At 36.9% G+C, this 17,345-nt stretch overlaps 1 protein-coding gene across 27 annotated transcripts in view; it reads right to left on the bottom strand.

The window, feature by feature from the left end:
• Nucleotides 1-17,345, bottom strand: part of AFDN (afadin, adherens junction formation factor) — a 117,753-nt gene that overhangs the window by 14,494 nt on the left and 85,914 nt on the right. For 26 of the 27 annotated variants that reach the window (XR_015772291.1, XM_014263476.2, XM_088053677.1 and 23 more), the window contains 7 exons: nt 8,116-8,181; nt 7,884-7,957; nt 7,261-7,379; nt 6,048-6,242; nt 5,688-5,779; nt 5,061-5,249; nt 1,519-2,541 (listed from right to left, as the gene is read on the bottom strand). Coding sequence is in view for 26 of the 27 variants with exons in the window: in XM_014263476.2 (XP_014118951.1) it covers nt 1,519-2,541; nt 5,061-5,249; nt 5,688-5,779; nt 6,048-6,242; nt 7,261-7,379; nt 7,884-7,957; nt 8,116-8,181 (1,758 nt within the window). In the remaining variant the exon portion in view is untranslated. The remainder of the gene's footprint in view (nt 1-1,518; nt 2,542-5,060; nt 5,250-5,687; nt 5,780-6,047; nt 6,243-7,260; nt 7,380-7,883; nt 7,958-8,115; nt 8,182-17,345) is intronic. The other variant, XM_088053669.1, reaches the window with a different exon arrangement.

The following is a 17,345-nucleotide window of genomic DNA, read 5'->3' as shown; positions in this document are numbered from 1 at the left end:
TTAAGTTTCAAAATGTTCCAAACAGCTGGAAGAACTTCATGCACAAACAGTGTTTTAAAACCAGCACTTGCAGAGAAGACTAATATTGTTATGCAATACAACTGGCTTTTTATTTTTAATGACACATGGCTTTTTTAGTCTTGCCACAGTAAAATTTTTAAGGCATTGTTCGTTAAATGGCAGTTCTACATGAATTTTTTATGCCCATTGGTTACTGTCTATGTGCCACAAATTGCCTGTTAGCAATGCTGGACTTTAGGGCAACCTGTTTGCCAAATAATATATTAGCTTTTCCTTTCTTCAATTTCCAAGTTTGAGGTATCTATTGTTTTACACAGTAATAAAGTTAGGCATAAGAAAAAAAAGGAAAGCAATGCAGACTGCAGCGAATATGAGAAGAGTAAGTTTAGGAAATGAAGTTGCCAAAACAATCCTGAACTCAAATCCTACTCAAGCCACTAGCTATTTCTAAATGTCAAAACAAGCATGTCCAAACATTTCTCAGGAATTAAACATTGCTTATCACAGAATTAAGTCAACTTTTCAAAACAAACACACAGAAGACACTGAACATATTACAGAGCTAGCTTTTAAGCCTGGAAAAGCACAGCTATTGGTATGTAACTTGGGAATCCATGCTGCTATTCAGAAAAGAACAGATTTTCCTATAGAAACTTTTTCTCAATAACAGTAGATGCAGCAGAGTCTTGGGAGACAACAGCCAGCAGCAAGAGTGGTTAAAAATTTCACCATACTATTCAGCTGTATTATCTTATTACATATATTATGAGTTTTCACAGAAGTGGAGCTAAGATAAGCAAACCTCAGATGCTGGTTAAACTGGACACCATTAAAAATCCAGGCCTGTGAGAGTTGGAGCTCTAGACAGGATGTATTAGCTATTACACCACCCAAAACCACATGGCTCAATAAATGCTCCCTCCACTGCTGAGGTCAGCACTGAGGGGTGGTATAAAGGTAGAAGCAACAGCTGGATCAGACCAGCAAGTTGGAGTGTCTGTTCAGCTCACTATTCCCTGGAAACAGTATGCATTCAGTGTTTGTGTTCATGTCCCAAGACTATAAATAAAAACTTTTAGAGGTAAATACACTGGGGAGGGGAGGGAGAAATCACACTATTTTTATTCCTGATTCTCCTACAAACTTTCAATTTCAAATGTTTTTGGCTTACCTTTCTGCAAGCAAATTTCTCTGTATTTTACCTTCTAACCATACTCTAGGTACATGGCAAAAACCCTTTATCTGAAAGGAACTTTTCTCTCCCCAAAACCAGAAAAGTAAATTCAACTGCAAAACTGAATTCTATAAAAGGTATCTTTGATACTTTTGTAATAGATTACTTAATTAAGGAAACTACTCTAAGCTATTAATTTTAAAATCCAAGCCATTTAAGAAAGTGTCATTCTCCTTTACCCTCTAAGAACATAAAAATACTCAAAGCAAGAAAACCCACCAAGCTATAAATTTACAGTATTTTTTTTCTAGAAAGGACTTTACCCTTGCTCTTCTTTCTGCCTCCAGTCGCTGCATGATAAGCATAGTATCCACCTCATCATCCTCCTCTTCATCATCATCTTCGTCCTTTTGCTTTGATTCTTGCAGTCGCTTTTGGAACTGCCACTCAAGCATGAGTTTGCGGAGGCGGTCGTTTTCTTCTGCTGTACGATCAGGTTTGTTCTGAAGATCCTGAATCTCTTTACTCAGCATGTCCACAATGTGCATCTGTTGCTGCTTCTCCAGTTTCTCCTTCGCATCCCGTTTCCACGGATCTGGAGAGAGGCTATCACCAGAGGACAGTTCTTCCTTGCTGATAGTAATGTACTGCAGGTCCCTTCGCTCAATAGTCCGTGGCTGCTGTTGGGGCTGCAGCTCTCGAATAACTGTTTCTTGAGACCTCTGCAAAGTTGAGGGTTTTTCTGATTTCACTTGTTGAAGTGAGACAGGAGGAACCACAGACTGAGCAGGAATTAGCGGCTGAGAACGCATTTGGCCCAGTTTTCTCTCCTGCTCACGACGTTTCCTTTCTCGTTCTTCTTCCAAACGTGCCTTTTCCTTTTCATACCACCTCTGATGCTCTTCTCTTTTTTTACGCTCAGCAGCAGCTACCTGGGAGGATGCTTGTGCTCCTATCTGATTTGGGGGAGGAGGGGGAGGCAGAGGCAAATCCATTTGTAGTTCATCAAATTCGGCAGCATAATGCACTGGAGGAGGTGGGGGTGGAGGGGGAAGATCTGTTCTGATGGGCTGGGAAATGGCCACTGGAGTGGGCTGGCTAGTGGCTGGAGTTTTCCAACGGCCAGGTCCACTTTTAGTTAAACAAGAACCAGGTGACACTGGTTTGGAAGAATGGTTCAGGTGTTCCTGGCTAGATGTGCTAGAATCCACAGATGAATTCATCCACTGATCGCTGTCCGACTTCCGATCAATGTACTCCACATCCTTCCGTATAACAACTTCCAAACGATTCCTCTCTGGCTGGAAAACTTTGTCTCTGAGCTCTTCCTGGGAACGAGCTACACGCTGAAAAATATTAAACAAGGCATATGTATCACAGTCCATCCACATTACAACATATTTGAAAATGGCTAACAAAACACATTCTTATTACTGAAGGTAATTACTTTTAACAAACTTCAGCATTTCCATGCACAGAAGGTTTCCCAAAACCAACAATAAAATATTCTTCTCAGTCTTCTTAACTCATTCAAACGATAGAAGACTTTGCAAGCTCTTGGGAACTGCCTGGTAACTGGACTGGGAGGAAGAATGAATGCAAGATGGAGTTTAAGCTGAAAACCTCCCCAGCTTGCACAGTTTCTCAGGACTATCCCTGACACCCCCTCCCCCCCCACATGTGAGTACAAGAGTCCTGGCACTCTGAGCGGTGGCTCAGTCATACCAGCTCTCCCATTCAGCCTTCAACTGGCCCTGCAGGAAGCTCCCATTACTAACACAATTCAGGGTACAGAATCCAGGCAGGCAGTCTAATTCTACCTGCTCCTGGAACATGAGTATAATGGTCTGAGGTTTTTCTCACTTTAGTGCATCAAACACCAAGTCTTTTTCTATAGAACCTGTAGGTCCCATTGCACTGAACAACCATCTGAAAAGTAACACTGGACCATAAACCAGGATTATTAAATCTGTTCATTATTTTCTTGAAGCAAATATTCATACTTCGAATGTCAGGAACTGCTAAGCACTGAACACATAATGCACCAATTATCAACAACTGAGAGAATACTAACAAAGCAAACTCCTTTTATTTTCTTCCATCAATGACCTTAACTATGACCTCTAAAGAATGCCTTCTTTGAAAGGAACAAGTGTATTTTTTATGCTCTATTAGTCCAACAGAGCTGAACACACAGTTGTTTGTGTTAGATTTGCTGTACAGATGCACCTAGCCAAAGTTTGCTAATGCCTTCAGAACACAAAATAGGCATCTAGCAGCATTTTTTACAGGCCCAGTTCTCTCTGCAAAGATTAAAATGTACTTTTTTATTTTTGTAAAAATTTTTCTTCTGTTTTCTCCTAATTTTCAACTTAAAGAACTATTGTCTCACATGGAAAAACAATGAACACTTTGAGTGCTTGTAAGGAGTTAAAGCTTCTATTTTGCTTTAGCAAAATCCTTTTCTGCCCTGCCTTCAGCCTTAAGGCTATAGCTCATATTCAGTGTCTGTCAACAACTTTAATAGATGGGCTTCACCTTTACCAGTTTTAACCATCTCATCTAAGCCACTCACTTAAGCTTGTTTTAAATAGGGGAGAGATGCATGTCCAGGCAGCAAATATCATAGAATTCAGTTAAGACAAATGGGTAGGAACCATTCTCTGGAGACACCCGCCTCCCCTTCTCCCATCACTGACAGAGAGCACATAGATGTTAAAACTATGCAGCTAAGACTAAGTGAGATGAAATCACAAAATGTGGAAGAGTTAAGCATGGAAATTCAGTGAAATAGTTCCATATCTATTTGCCACAGTTGTTCAACTTACAGCACTCCCTTTCAAATTACCTACTTTGAGCAAAATATCTATTTTTTTAACAGCACAAATAATGAGAATTTTATCTCTATAATACTAAAAAAACACTAAAAAAAAAAGTAACTTTTTACTGAATCCATTTGCCCATACATGTGTGAGCAACCAATAAACAATTCTTTCTTTGTTTATTTAGACAGTATCTCAAGATAATTTACATGAGACTTTTCCAAAAGTAAAAGACAAGCCTGGTATAAGGTTCTGCTCGTATCACCAATTAAGAAATAGCAAAAAAAAACAAAACAAACAAACAAAAAAAAAAACCCACCCTCTCTATATTTTTCATCTGGTGGATTAGAGAAAGAAGATCATCCAGTCACTAGATTTATTAGATCTAGGTTTAATTTCCTGTATGGATTTGAGTGAAGTTCTCACTAACAGGAGCAGAACAACACTGTGTTTGAATTTCTAAAAGTACAACGGGTGTAAATTCATTCCATGTCAAGATGCAGCTAGACTTTGATAACAGATACAATTTGAAAATATGCATTTCTGTTTTTAACTAGGAGCAGAGAAATGTGTTTTAGTGAATACCTTGGATAGGTCTCAAAGTACTGTTTTATTTAAATTTTAATACTTTATCACTTAAATAACACACCCTTCAGGAAAATATTTTTCTACATAAACCTTCTTGGAAGAATGAAGATTTAGTTTGCTTTTCGGAAATCTACAAAACATTTTACAAGATGAACTCTACTACTACTTACACCCCATTAACAGGGGATTAAAATACCCCAGGTAACAGGTTTGCAGAACATGCTAACAAATTCTGTGAAAAGAAGGGAGGGGAAAAAGGCAAAATGAGAAGGAAAAAAAACAAACCATAGGGTTCCTGAACCCAAGCCCATCTTGGCAAAAGTATAGCTGTTCCCATCTTACAGTATACTTATAGAGGGATGACTGTTCTGAAAAAACTCTCTAGCAGTTTTCCAGGAATGGAAAGCAAGCAGTTTCTTTCTCATTTGTTTCCTTATACTGAAAAAAATTCTCACCTGCATGGTAGTATTGATAGAATGATTACTTTCTGCCTGGAGCTGTGGTTTTTCTTCATAATTTGGCCACTGACTCTGAGTTGGACCCATTCGATCCTGGGACTTTGAAGCTGGGAATGTGAAATACTCTCTAGTATAAGTCTGTGTTGGAATGGGATAAGCTTCAGGTCGTGGTGGCAGAATCTGTTCCTGAAAAAGGGAGGGGAAAAAATCCGGTAGAATTCTCTAATCACATAGATCTGTATGGAAGATTGTTCTAAACATGCATTTTCCAAATATTTCCTTTTGGCTCCAAAAAGCATTACTCATCTGGGACAGGAGATAAAGATGTTGCCTAGTATCAAATATAACTGTGGCTATGACTCATGTTTTTATGGTCTCAAAGCGAGAATACAATATTGTACAAACCTAAGAAATCACATGGCCAATTTAATGAACAAAATTTAATGAAATCATTGGAAACTATCTCAACCTTTAATTAGCTGTAATAAGCAAAACCCCACCCAGTCACAAGCACCAGCGCTGTAGTCAAATAGTTCAGTAAGACACTGGTTTTACTCAGGCACACTGACATTATTGATAGATAAAGAAAGTTTAATAGCCAGCATTTTGCTTGCCACTTCTGACCTCTGTACAAAGATTTCCAGTAGAGACTGAGGTTATTTTGGTGGTAGTTCCAGATGCATAAGCATTCTTTCCCCCAGGGCTTGGAGGCTGATCTGTTGGAAAGTTAAAGGAAGCATTTACATGACTATTAATAACAATTTACAAAACTTAGTAAAGACTTAAGAAAGTAACAGTATTCACAAAACAACTACAATTTTGTCTTTAAGTAGTTCTAGCAAGAGGCTTGCTCCAAATGTTACCTCTACACTGGTATTTTAAACCTAATCCATTTTTAAAAGCAATCACTCCCTTTTGAATACAACAGCCTCTAAAACTACTGGAGGAGGCATCTATCCCCAAAAAAAGGATAATTTATCTTACTTGCTACATTGGGACTGGAACGATGATCGGCTCTGTTCTTCATCAATCTGTCATCCCCTGGCAGCTTCTTTGGTTCACTGTACTCCGTCCACGGCAGCTGAGGACTCTCAGGTGATCCATTTTGGGCGGAGTTGTTATACAGCTCAAAACCTTCACTCTTTGGTCGGGGTTTACCTGAGCCACGGCGGTCAGAAACTGTAACAGTTGGATACGTAGTTTCTCCTTTTCACTTAACTACTGCCTAGTGTATTTTTTTTTCAAACCAGAACCACCTTGAACTTATATTTAAAAATTAAGTTCCCAGTAAAGCAAAGGCTAGATTTAAAAATCTTTTTTTTCTTCAAGTATGCAATCCCAATCTTGTATCAAATATACAGAATTCCTTCAATCTGTATTCTTCAAAAGAACTTCTCACAAGGTACCACAACAACTGGAAAAACTAAAGATGTTATACTGAAAGGGCTCTGGATGACTGAGGCATATGGCATCTGGCATGGTGTTGTGAACTGTGATAATAAGGATTTGTTCTTTTAACCCATTCTTTCCTATACTGTGGTACTACCCTGTAGGTAGAAAATGTCTTCATTGACAAAATTATTTCCAGTATTATTTTATATTGGACTTTAATATGTCTTTTTTTAGTACCCTTAAGTAGGATGATAAAATAAAACACTGGAGAAGCATCCAAGAACTTCTTATAATCAGACACTGAAACTTATGGAGATATGTTTCAACATTTCTAGCTTAAAAAAAAATAAATTAAAATTCAATGACAAAATACATTCCACAGCTTCTATATACATTCATTTCTCTCCTACTAATTACACTGCATTCTGTGGTTACAGAGAAGAGAGAAGCTCTTATGAAAGGGACGAAAACTACCATTAAGTTTAATGCCCTTTATATTCATTATATTCTGTTTATTAAAATAAAAATTAATTCAAATCAGAATTGTGTTTAAATAATTAAGTTTTGAAAGGTACATGTGAAAAAGGATTTATTAATTACTAACTAGAAAAATTTCAAGCAGTATATAAACCAATTTCTGATAAGAAAGGAAATTTTTTTTTTCTGTGCAATTATATTTCTTTTCTGAATTAATATTAGACTAATACTTTGTAAGACATTGTAAATTATTGTATTTTCAGCATTCTTATAAGTGCAGAAAGCAGACATACAAAGCTCTTACTAACATCAATATTTGTATCTTTACCTCTTTGCATCATTGGGGATGGCTGATTAAGCAGGGTTGCCAGACCATGGTAAATTGCTCCTTGTTTTGCTACTTCTAGTGTTACTACAGAACCTGTCCTAGTCATAAGTTCGGCTGCCCTGCAAAAAAAGGCAGAGCAAATAAAATTCCATTAAGGACTATTACTTAGTTACCCTTATTATCAGTAATCTGTTGCTTGACAAAGTACTCTTTTTCAGATTAATACTTAAAATCACTTTGAAAAAAATTACAAGATAATGACAAGAAGACAGGTTTATGTCCACAGACAATGCCTACTGTATATGCAAGTACTATTTATTCACAGTTTCTGCTTAAAAGGTCAGAAGCCAAAATATTTAAAATTACAGCTAAAGAAAGACTGTTCAAAACCAAAATCCAAATATATAATACAATCTCTTCTATATAGATAACCCATACCATATGTAAAGAAGGAAAAAAACAGTATACAAACAAATGAACTTGTTGCTGAAGTTATCCACAGGCAGTTACCAAACACCAAGACAAAGCCTAAAGTGTAAAGAAAATTAACTTCTGCCCGTTTTGGTACATTATTAAGCTAATGTTTTCTTCACATAAAAACAACCAAGGAAAGCATTCTGTACCTCTCCTGGGACAGGCCCACCAAACTTCGACCATCCACACTAAGCAACTGATCCCCTGCAGCCAGACGACCATCCTAAATACATATTCAAGAGAAGAAAATTCATACACCACTGCTAACATGATCTCCATTAAAATAATTTATCATTCACATAAACTAGTAAACAAAGGATTTTTAAGCATTTCCAAAGGCTCTTTCTACTTTTGAAATTGATGATTAAGAATATTACTAACCACATCTGCAGCACCTCCTTTCACAACAGACTTGACATATATTCCAAGTTTGTCTTGACCAGCACCCTACAGAGAAAGAGGCATTAATTTAGTTAATTTATATTTGATCTCTTAAGCACTCCACAAACTTTAATCAAAACATGGCTAAGTAAACCTCTACTTTCTCATTAGTTTTATATATTTTCAAACTGGAGAAAAACCAATTACACAGAGAAAAGTTACACTCAATTGAAGTCATATGAAAAATTTAATATTAGGCCTATTAAAACTGCAAGCTTTGTTAGAAGCAAAGAATATTTGGTCTTAATGCAAGTTTGAATAAGAAAAAGTACATTAACTAAAACTTACACTTTAGAAGTTCGCTCTAGTCCCCTTCTAATAAGAAATACTTATTTGCACTTTTACACATGTTATTTATACCTCTTTGTATTAGGTTCTTAAAGAGAGCACTGTACCCCAGTGAAATAAGGTAAATTGCAGATTACATGAAAAAAGGAATAGAAATGATTTTTACATTCATTAGGACTGTAAAGGAGCCAGTGTAAAGGAACTGAGTGCGTCTAGCTTTACAAAAACAAGTAAAGCAGACAAACGTAATTTAGAATTGACAGAGCCAATATTTAAGTCTACTGCAAAACCATGCAATTTTATTCATAAAGCATCTTTCTCGAAAGTGTTCTGCTACATTTTGAAAGGACTGTTAACAGTGAACTTATTGCAAGACAGATACCAACAGATACCAAGATACAAGAATGAAAGCATCTATTCAAGCCATGCTGTTGTGTCATCCACATGCTCCAATGTACAAGACACCACACAAATCAGTCCAAATGTTAGTATCACAAACCTTTAAATTCTCTTATAATGTAAGATTATTACTTGTCATTTATCTACTACAGCAAACAGTGTTGTTTTACTCTGCAAGTCACTTAAAAGAGTGCCAAGTATGTTTTCAACAGAGTACAGACTTAATTATAACATAATTTTTCTATTTTAACCCCCCAAGCTTTGATATTGAACATACAGCTTCCTCCTTTTTTTCCCTCGTCCTTTTCAACTCTTTCGGTAGCAAAAGCACGCATTGCTCCCATTGTTATAATAAAGTAAAATAAGAATCAAGGTGAAGATTATTCAAAAGCTAGTGTTACACAGACATGGTTTTCTACACAAGTGAAAGACCTATTTTCAGTAAGTCTTAGGTTAATCCCAAATGTTTACACAAAAGCCAGAGAAAAATAAGTCCTTCAAGTCTTATAATTCCAGATTAACATTCTATGTGTCCAAATTTTTCATAATAATTGCTTAAACCATATTTATGGATAAAAAGAAACAAAAAATTAAAAATAACTGAAATACAGATACTTTGTCTAGAAAGAATACAAAGACAAAAAAATTTAGTTCCACTTTAGTTTGTTTTTTTTTTAAAAGAGCTCAAAAGAAACGTTGTAACTGCAGAATAATTTCAAATTCATACCAGAAGAATTGGTTAAAGTCAGAAGATAGCTAGATAAATGTAACGGAAAATAAAATCACACTTCACAAATCTTTTTTTTTTCCTTCCCAAGCAACCAAGATGTACATGAGGAAGGATGATCTAGCTGAACACCTAAACTTCCAAGATGGACATCACAAGATCTTTTAGCAGGAGTTCTTCAAGACTTCAAGGTGACATGGAATAAGAAAGAACTTGTCCTTGTGTATTTTTAACAGGTTCAATAATGGATCAAAAGTTGTTAGTTTTCACAAGGAACTGAAGTTGGCAGAGCCCTAAATGAACGTGCTGCTCGCCATGCTCATACGCATTCCAAAAAACCCGCAAACAATAATGTAGCTAAATGTACCAAATAGAAGATTCATCAAATAAGTCAAAACCAAGAGCTGGAGATGGATCACATGATGCTCTACACTAGAGCAGTGGTGATGAAGATGGGATGAAGATGTACTTAACTTGTTCTAATCTGAAGTAATGTTTCAACCTTCTAAGGCACTGGTTCCCATCAGGACACTGTTGGCAGAACCAGCTACCACCTTCCTTTGCTGAGAACTGAAAATTAAATTACAGTGCTTATATGTCCCTTCCTCTCCCTCCAGCTACTAAGTATAACTGAAGACAAGCTCCTTGAATTCCAAAGGGCAAAAGAATCAACAGCAACTCACCTACCCACCCTTACAGTTATAACCTCATGCATCACATTTGCCATTGCAGGAACCGAACAGCAGCTTTTCTTGGTGGCGACACTGGCCAAGGATAACCAGATTCCTCTGATGCCACCTGGAACTGGCATCATTTTTATTCAGTCCTAACTTCAAAGGATGCTAGCAGGAATCTCTTCCCCTTAGGTCCAGAAATTCAGGCAAAGATCTGTCTCATACAAAGATTAGGTAAAACCAAGCAAACCTCTGGAAGAGCCCTGCCACTTTAAACAGCACACACATTAATCACTCGACTTTGGTACTCATGTATTCCATCAGACACTATATTCATCCATACACATCACCTTTCTCATGCTTGATTATGACTCCTAGTGCACATTAAAGGAAGCTGAAACCTTCTGTATAAGCCCATGATATGTGGCTTATATTGATGTCCAGATAATGATGAAATAAACATTTTAAATTGCACAAATACCCATAAGAGTGGTTTCTAAACTGACTTTAACTCCTAAGTAACTGTTTTCAGAGCCATCTTATATCAGCTCAGAAACTGGAAGCCAGCAAAACAGAAAAGAACAAAGCAGAAGCCACCATGGTCACTAAAAATCTAAAAGGGTCACATTTAGAAAACCCTTTAGAATTCTGATTACTCCCTTACAAAATGACACTAACAGAACCATAAGGTTCAGGGGATAACAAGACTCATCAGAAACATGGAATACCTTTCTTGCAAGAACCAACTAAGCAGACATGGGCTTCTCAGCTCAGCAACAATCAAGGTACTGAAGGCCAGTGGATTATGAGTTGCACTGATAGAATTATTTATAATCTCTCTAATCAGCCAGTAGAAAACACTTTCTTACTTCTCCTATCACATCTAGGATGTTTTAAATAGTAAAACACAAACAACATGTAACAAACCTCCACCCTGCAAAACATTTTCCATAGGATTTCATAATTAAATTGGGCAACAGCCAGGAACAAGACTGCTGAAAGATGCCAAAGTGTAAACAGAATCTGAGATTCTCAGTAGGGTTCTTTAAGGCTTTAGAGAAAAAAAACACAGAAACAACATGAACCCTCCTGAACAGATACAGTGCACTCTGAAATTACAGAAAGCTAGAAACCAGGATGAACCGTAGAATAGTTTGGGTTGAAAAGAACATTAAAGACCATCTAGCTCCAATCCCCTTTGCACAGACAGGGACACCTTCCACTAGACCAGGTTGCTCAGAGCCCTGTTCAGCTTGGTCTCAAACATTTCCAGGGATGGGGCACCCACCACTTAGCTGAGTAATCAGTTCCAATCCCTCACCACTCTCACAGTAAAGGATTTCTTTTGAAATCTAATCTAAACTTATTCCTTTTCAGTTTAAAGCCATTCCCCATTCTCTTGACCATCTAACAAGTCCCTCTGCACCTGGCTGGCTGGTCCTCTTAAGGCATTGGAATGCCACAATTAGGTTACTCTGGGGCTTTCTCTTCTGCCTGAACAATCCAAATTCTCCCATCATCTCCTCACATGAGAAAAAGATCTTACACTTGTTCTTGTTACGTTCTTTGGCTAAAGGCACCACAGCAGTAAGATACCTTATCAGCCAGATTTTTGCTCTAACTGTGCCTATACTCTAACCCGGACAGTAATTCCTCATTATGATTCAAAGGAGCTGACATTTTTACTCCTCACTGCCTCTTCTCCAACGTTTTTATGACACCTTTGTGTCATTTGAGATCATTTGACTATTTGTCAATCTCTTTCCTATTCTTTCAAAGGAAGTTATGAGCAAATGTGGTAGTTCCAAGTCATCTCACTTAAATACAAAACTAATGCATTTTGAAAGCATAAAAAATATTTTAAAATAAATCTCTGTTCAGATTACATTAAAAAAAAAAATCTTTATCAGTTACCACATCTACTCATGTCTTATTAGGACCAGTAAGCTTCTCCTCTAATTCACATGTCATTTAACATGTTTCTAACCATATGTATATGCTTTGACAAGCTTGGGAAGATTTCTCACTAAATACCCTTAAAATCAACTCTCCACCTTCCCTTTGACTTCCTGACCTTATTTCTGTTGAAACAGACTTGATTTTGCTTTAGTTCTACATTCTAGAAGGCTGCATTAGAAGGAAATATACAATTATTAGAAACACAAAAAGGTTCTTAATATGTAGTCAGCCATACTAAACTCCAAAGTGAATAAAAATTCTCATACACGCCACATGGGTTTTCCTGTTTTCATTTACTGACTTTACAATAAAACAGATTTATTTGTGAACTACTTATTAAACTGCTATTCTTTCAAAGGAATGTGAAGGTCAACATAATTAAAACTATACCCCCACAAATAAAACAGAGAAATAACATGTGTGTATCAGTAACAAAAATATGATAAACCTTCCTTTCACTTCATTTTATTTTCTCCAGTCCTTAGTACAAGAAGCATGTGTATCCATATGGCTTTTAGTTCAAACAAGAGAACACAGCTGTAAAGGAGTTATATGACTGTGGAAAGCAAGAATGCAGTAAGCATAAAGAGATGGCTTATTCCCTTTCCCAGAGATTAACATACTGAAAACCTACAGCATATTTTCTCAAATATACATGACCAAATACAAAATCTTGAAAACCTTTTAACATATTTTACTTTTCAAAAAATAATGTAAGATATTCTGTATTTTAAAAAGTCTCATCCATTGTACCATACTCTCTAGTGCTACCAATCTACCCATTTTCTTTCACACTTGATGCAACTGTTTCCTGTAATCCTTGCAGAAAGTAATAGACACCCTTTGGAGGAAAAATTTGGGAGATCCTCCACTTTAAGTAATAATTTAAGGAAAAAAAACACTGAACTACTACTGCTGCTTCAGTTTAGCTAGGTGACAATATTCCTGAACTGACTGTAACACTATTCTAAAGACGTCTAAAGGGTATCTACTTTTATAATGCATAGCCAAAACAGAACCTTAGTGGGGAAAAAAGTTCTATAAGGATGATATTAGCTGAACAGAATTCAACAAATTGTGAACTGGGGACTAAAGAAGGGAACGTGGTATTTAAAAATGCTGATACCTGAAGTACATCAGACCAAAGCTTCAATATGAGGAACACCTCCATTCTGTGCTTTTACAATCCAGTTAAATAATCAGTACACAAAAACCTTTATGCACAAATAAAGGGCATAAAGCAGAGAGAACTAGTTTGGAGGCCAGCAGTGAAACACTATTCACACATTTCACTATGGTAAGTTAATTACAATGACAGTAGTAGCGCACTTATACAGAGTGTCAGGAAGAAACCCACCTGTCTGCTCCCATGTTGTCTCACACTTGGAACTGTGTAGGCATTACTGTGTTGTGGCAGGTCCCATGATAGGCCTGGCTGGAGGCTCAGCTGATCCCAGTCTCTAGCTCCCCTCCTCCCAAATGCAAGCTTTGTTTTCAACTTAATCAGCTTCCCTAAATTGTTTACAGCACAGCATGACTGTTCATAACAGTGCAGGAAAGGAGGTTGCTAGGAGGGGCCTGGATCATTAAGGGAGGTCAAGTCCATTATTTGGTGAATAATGTTACTTTCAAACCAACAACTTAAACTATTTGAAATTCCTAAATCCTACTACAGCTCACCCACTGACTTTTCAAGCAGCTCTGTGTATGGTTTGCAAAACAACTGGATTCTAGTGGGAGCTGAGCCCCAAAACAATTGCAAAACAAACACCCACATACATGCAGGTTCCTACACAGAGAAGCAAACTACACAGTGAAAAATGTCTTCATTTTAAGCTTTTGAATGCCTGCATGGCAAATGCACTGAAAAGACACTTCCCAATTTTGCCAAGTCCCACCCATTCCCCTTCTAAATGCAAAAATAATCCTAACTTTAGCAAGGAATGAATGACACACGTAGAACTGATGAAAATGCATCTAGCTAAAAAAAACACAATGCAGTTTTACTCATGAAATTGTACAATGGTATAAAAATGTCATATTCCTGCGGCCCCCCCCCCTTTTTTTTTTCTCCAGAAAGCTTTATTAGGTCTCTGAGGCAAAACATGAAAAGATTCTTGAAAATAATCTTCTCCATGCTTGGGCTTATTCATCTTTAAGATGCACAAAGTCAACACACAGGGGAAACTAAGGCAAGCTATTAGATCCAGTTCCCAAGATGAAGCCACACATTTGCATGAGATGCAATACCTGTATAAAGATTTTCTAACCATCTCACACTTATCTTAAGAAGTAATTCAATGTTTTAAACCAGCATAAGTTGAAAGATGTTAACACACTGCACTTTTGTCATGCACTTGGAGTTTAGTCAAAGTATGAGAATAATTAATCCTAAATTTGCTGTGGTTTTCAGGTTGGAATTCTATGACAAAGGACCACTTTTCCATTTAACTGGAATTTTGAAAGATTTTCTAATCCTATTTGGGAGGTAAAAATAAACACAGGACACTTATGCATACAGAAGCCTGTTTAGAATGATAACTTGATCTTTATTCTAAACCTAAATGAAGAAAAGAATGTATGAAAAACTGCTTAAGTGACCAAACTACTTTGTAAAACTAAATAAACAAGGAGTCCTCCCTTACTACTTTGTAAAACTAAATAAACAAGGAGTCCTCCCTTACTGAGAGCTAGAATAAAAGGAGCTACAAGCCAAGAGGATAAATGAAAAACTGAGGTATGAAGCACTATCAGTAAATTCAGAGATTAAAACTCACCAGGAGTTCTACTTTCCTTAGATCTACCTCTATTTCATTTCACATGGTTTGACAATATTTGAAGTGGGACTGAAGACAGATAGGGAACCCCTCAGAGAAGAGGAGTAGCTTTATTTTTTACAAGGAAGGCTAGATTGAAATAGTTCTGATCACAGAACAAAAATGTGTTTCGAAAAATCTTACAAGATATAGTCTAAATTACAACCTAAGGCTATAAAAAAAAACCCCAAAAACCCAAAGGAAAATAAAAAGCAAGGGAATAAAACAAAGAGGGCTTATTAGGCATTTGCATGATGATAATTTTTGTTTCCCATCAGTACTGTTCAAAGGCCATGAGCTGCAGAGTCCCCACAAATCTAACTTCACCTGAAAATACAACCAAAGACTATGGAGCAGAGAACAGTAAACCAGCTGGAACTGCAGCAAGAGCTTCCAGTTCCTTTTATAAAAACACTATAATTTATCTTGGAGATTAATAAATTCAGACAGACTGGAGCCAACAAAAAAACCCACTAAAACCAACAATTAAAGCTGACATTAAAATCTCACCTGAGAGATAACATTCTTTTTAACATTCATGAATAACATTGGTATATACTGACAAATGTGCTCATATACACAGACACAACATATATTCTTCTCATGTAATCCAGGAAACATGCTTGCTAAGTACTCATATTTGGAAAATTAAGACATAAGAAAGACTCTAAACTTTCACTTATAATTGTCTTCTAGCTAGCAGCAGAACAACTGGAAAACCTGAGCTAGATTCCAGGACATGTAACCTTTTATAAAGGAATTCAGTAAAGAATTTATTGAATAAACAAACAAATAACTGAATTGTTTTCCTATAGGGACTAAAAGATTGGAAGAGTTCTAAGAACTCATGCAACTATGGCAATCCACAGCAGTTAAAGAGAAAATTTTAGCAAGAAACAAGTCCTTTTCCATCACATTCACTTAAAATATATCAGTACACAGTAGCCCATAACAGTTTGCACAATTAGCATTGTTTTGCAAGCCCCTCCTTGCTCTAAAAGGATTGTGACCAAAATATTGCATTTGCTTGAAAATATCATTATGAAAACCATAGAAATAAAAGAGGCAGTATTAAAAAACACCTGACCAAAACAAACCATCACAGCTACTTCTACAGAGTATTAAGATCAATGAAGAACAGAACAAGATAAACTACACTGATCTAAAAAAAGAAACTGCTACTCCTACATCAGGAGGATGTAAAATTGAAGCTGTACAAAAGTACCACAGTAACGAATTAATAAACATGACAGATTTAATGAGAGTAGTTAAGGAGAACAGATTTTACTGCTAGTGTTTCTATGTCACAAGATGAGTTTTATAAAACTTCCTTGTCAGTAACAGACACATGAAACTCTGGCTCACATACATTACATCGGCCATAAAATCAAAACACACCATGTAGTTCAACTGCACAGAAAAGTCAGAGTTTGAATAACAGCAATATCCAACATACTCCTTAATGGCAGCACCACAGCTGTCCATGAGCTGGTGTGTCACCACAGAAGCATTAAAAGCAGGCAGAAGAAATTCTGCTTGCTCCTCCTTCCCATTTGGTATTTGCCAGGACAAGCAGCCATAAAGGCATGGTGAAAACAACAGCCAGCTCCTTCTTGTGAGAGTCAACACGCAGCTTCATTCCCAGGTCAGCCACCCATGCTGTGACATGCTCATAGGGACGTGCCACCTGCAGAATGAGACACCACATGGCCCCACCAGTATCCCAGCGTAAAGAATAAGAGGGAGTGAAGGTCCATCTGTTGACCAGGTGCTAACCTCCTAACAGTTGAACTACTCCCACCCCACACATCATGCCTCACCCAACATAGGTGGATCACAAACCAGCTGTACTTTCTGTGAGGTTAGCAATATTCTTGCAGTTTTAGGAGACCTGTAAAATGACCTGGTTATTTCAATACCTATAATGAGAACTAGAACTACAAAAACTATTATAAAAACACTTCCACTGTTGTTAAAAATAACAGCAGAAGTGTATTAAGTAATTATGGAAAAACTATGCATCTGCAAAGCAGATCTGCAGTACTGCATCTAACCAAACCGGTGCTGCTACAAACAATTAACAGGAAGGTCTTGCCATTACTTGTTCTGAAGCCTCTTTTGCCCGCACCCGTTGAGCTTCATACGCTTTGTTTATCACTCCGATAAAACTGGAGCAATGAACAGGTTCCAGTGAAGACTGGCAAAATCACACCTGATTAAAACAAATACCATTCAATAACATTTAAAAAAAAAAAAATTAGGTGTATTAAAAGCCAACTTTCATTTCCATAAAATGTCAAGAGTGTC

Source organism: Pseudopodoces humilis, chromosome 3 (genome assembly GCF_049639895.1).
Source record: "Pseudopodoces humilis isolate 2021_Gansu_Grassland_sample_001 chromosome 3, ASM4963989v1, whole genome shotgun sequence".
NCBI lineage: Eukaryota > Metazoa > Chordata > Aves > Passeriformes > Paridae > Pseudopodoces > Pseudopodoces humilis.
This window is presented reverse-complemented; position numbering and strand designations above follow the sequence as displayed.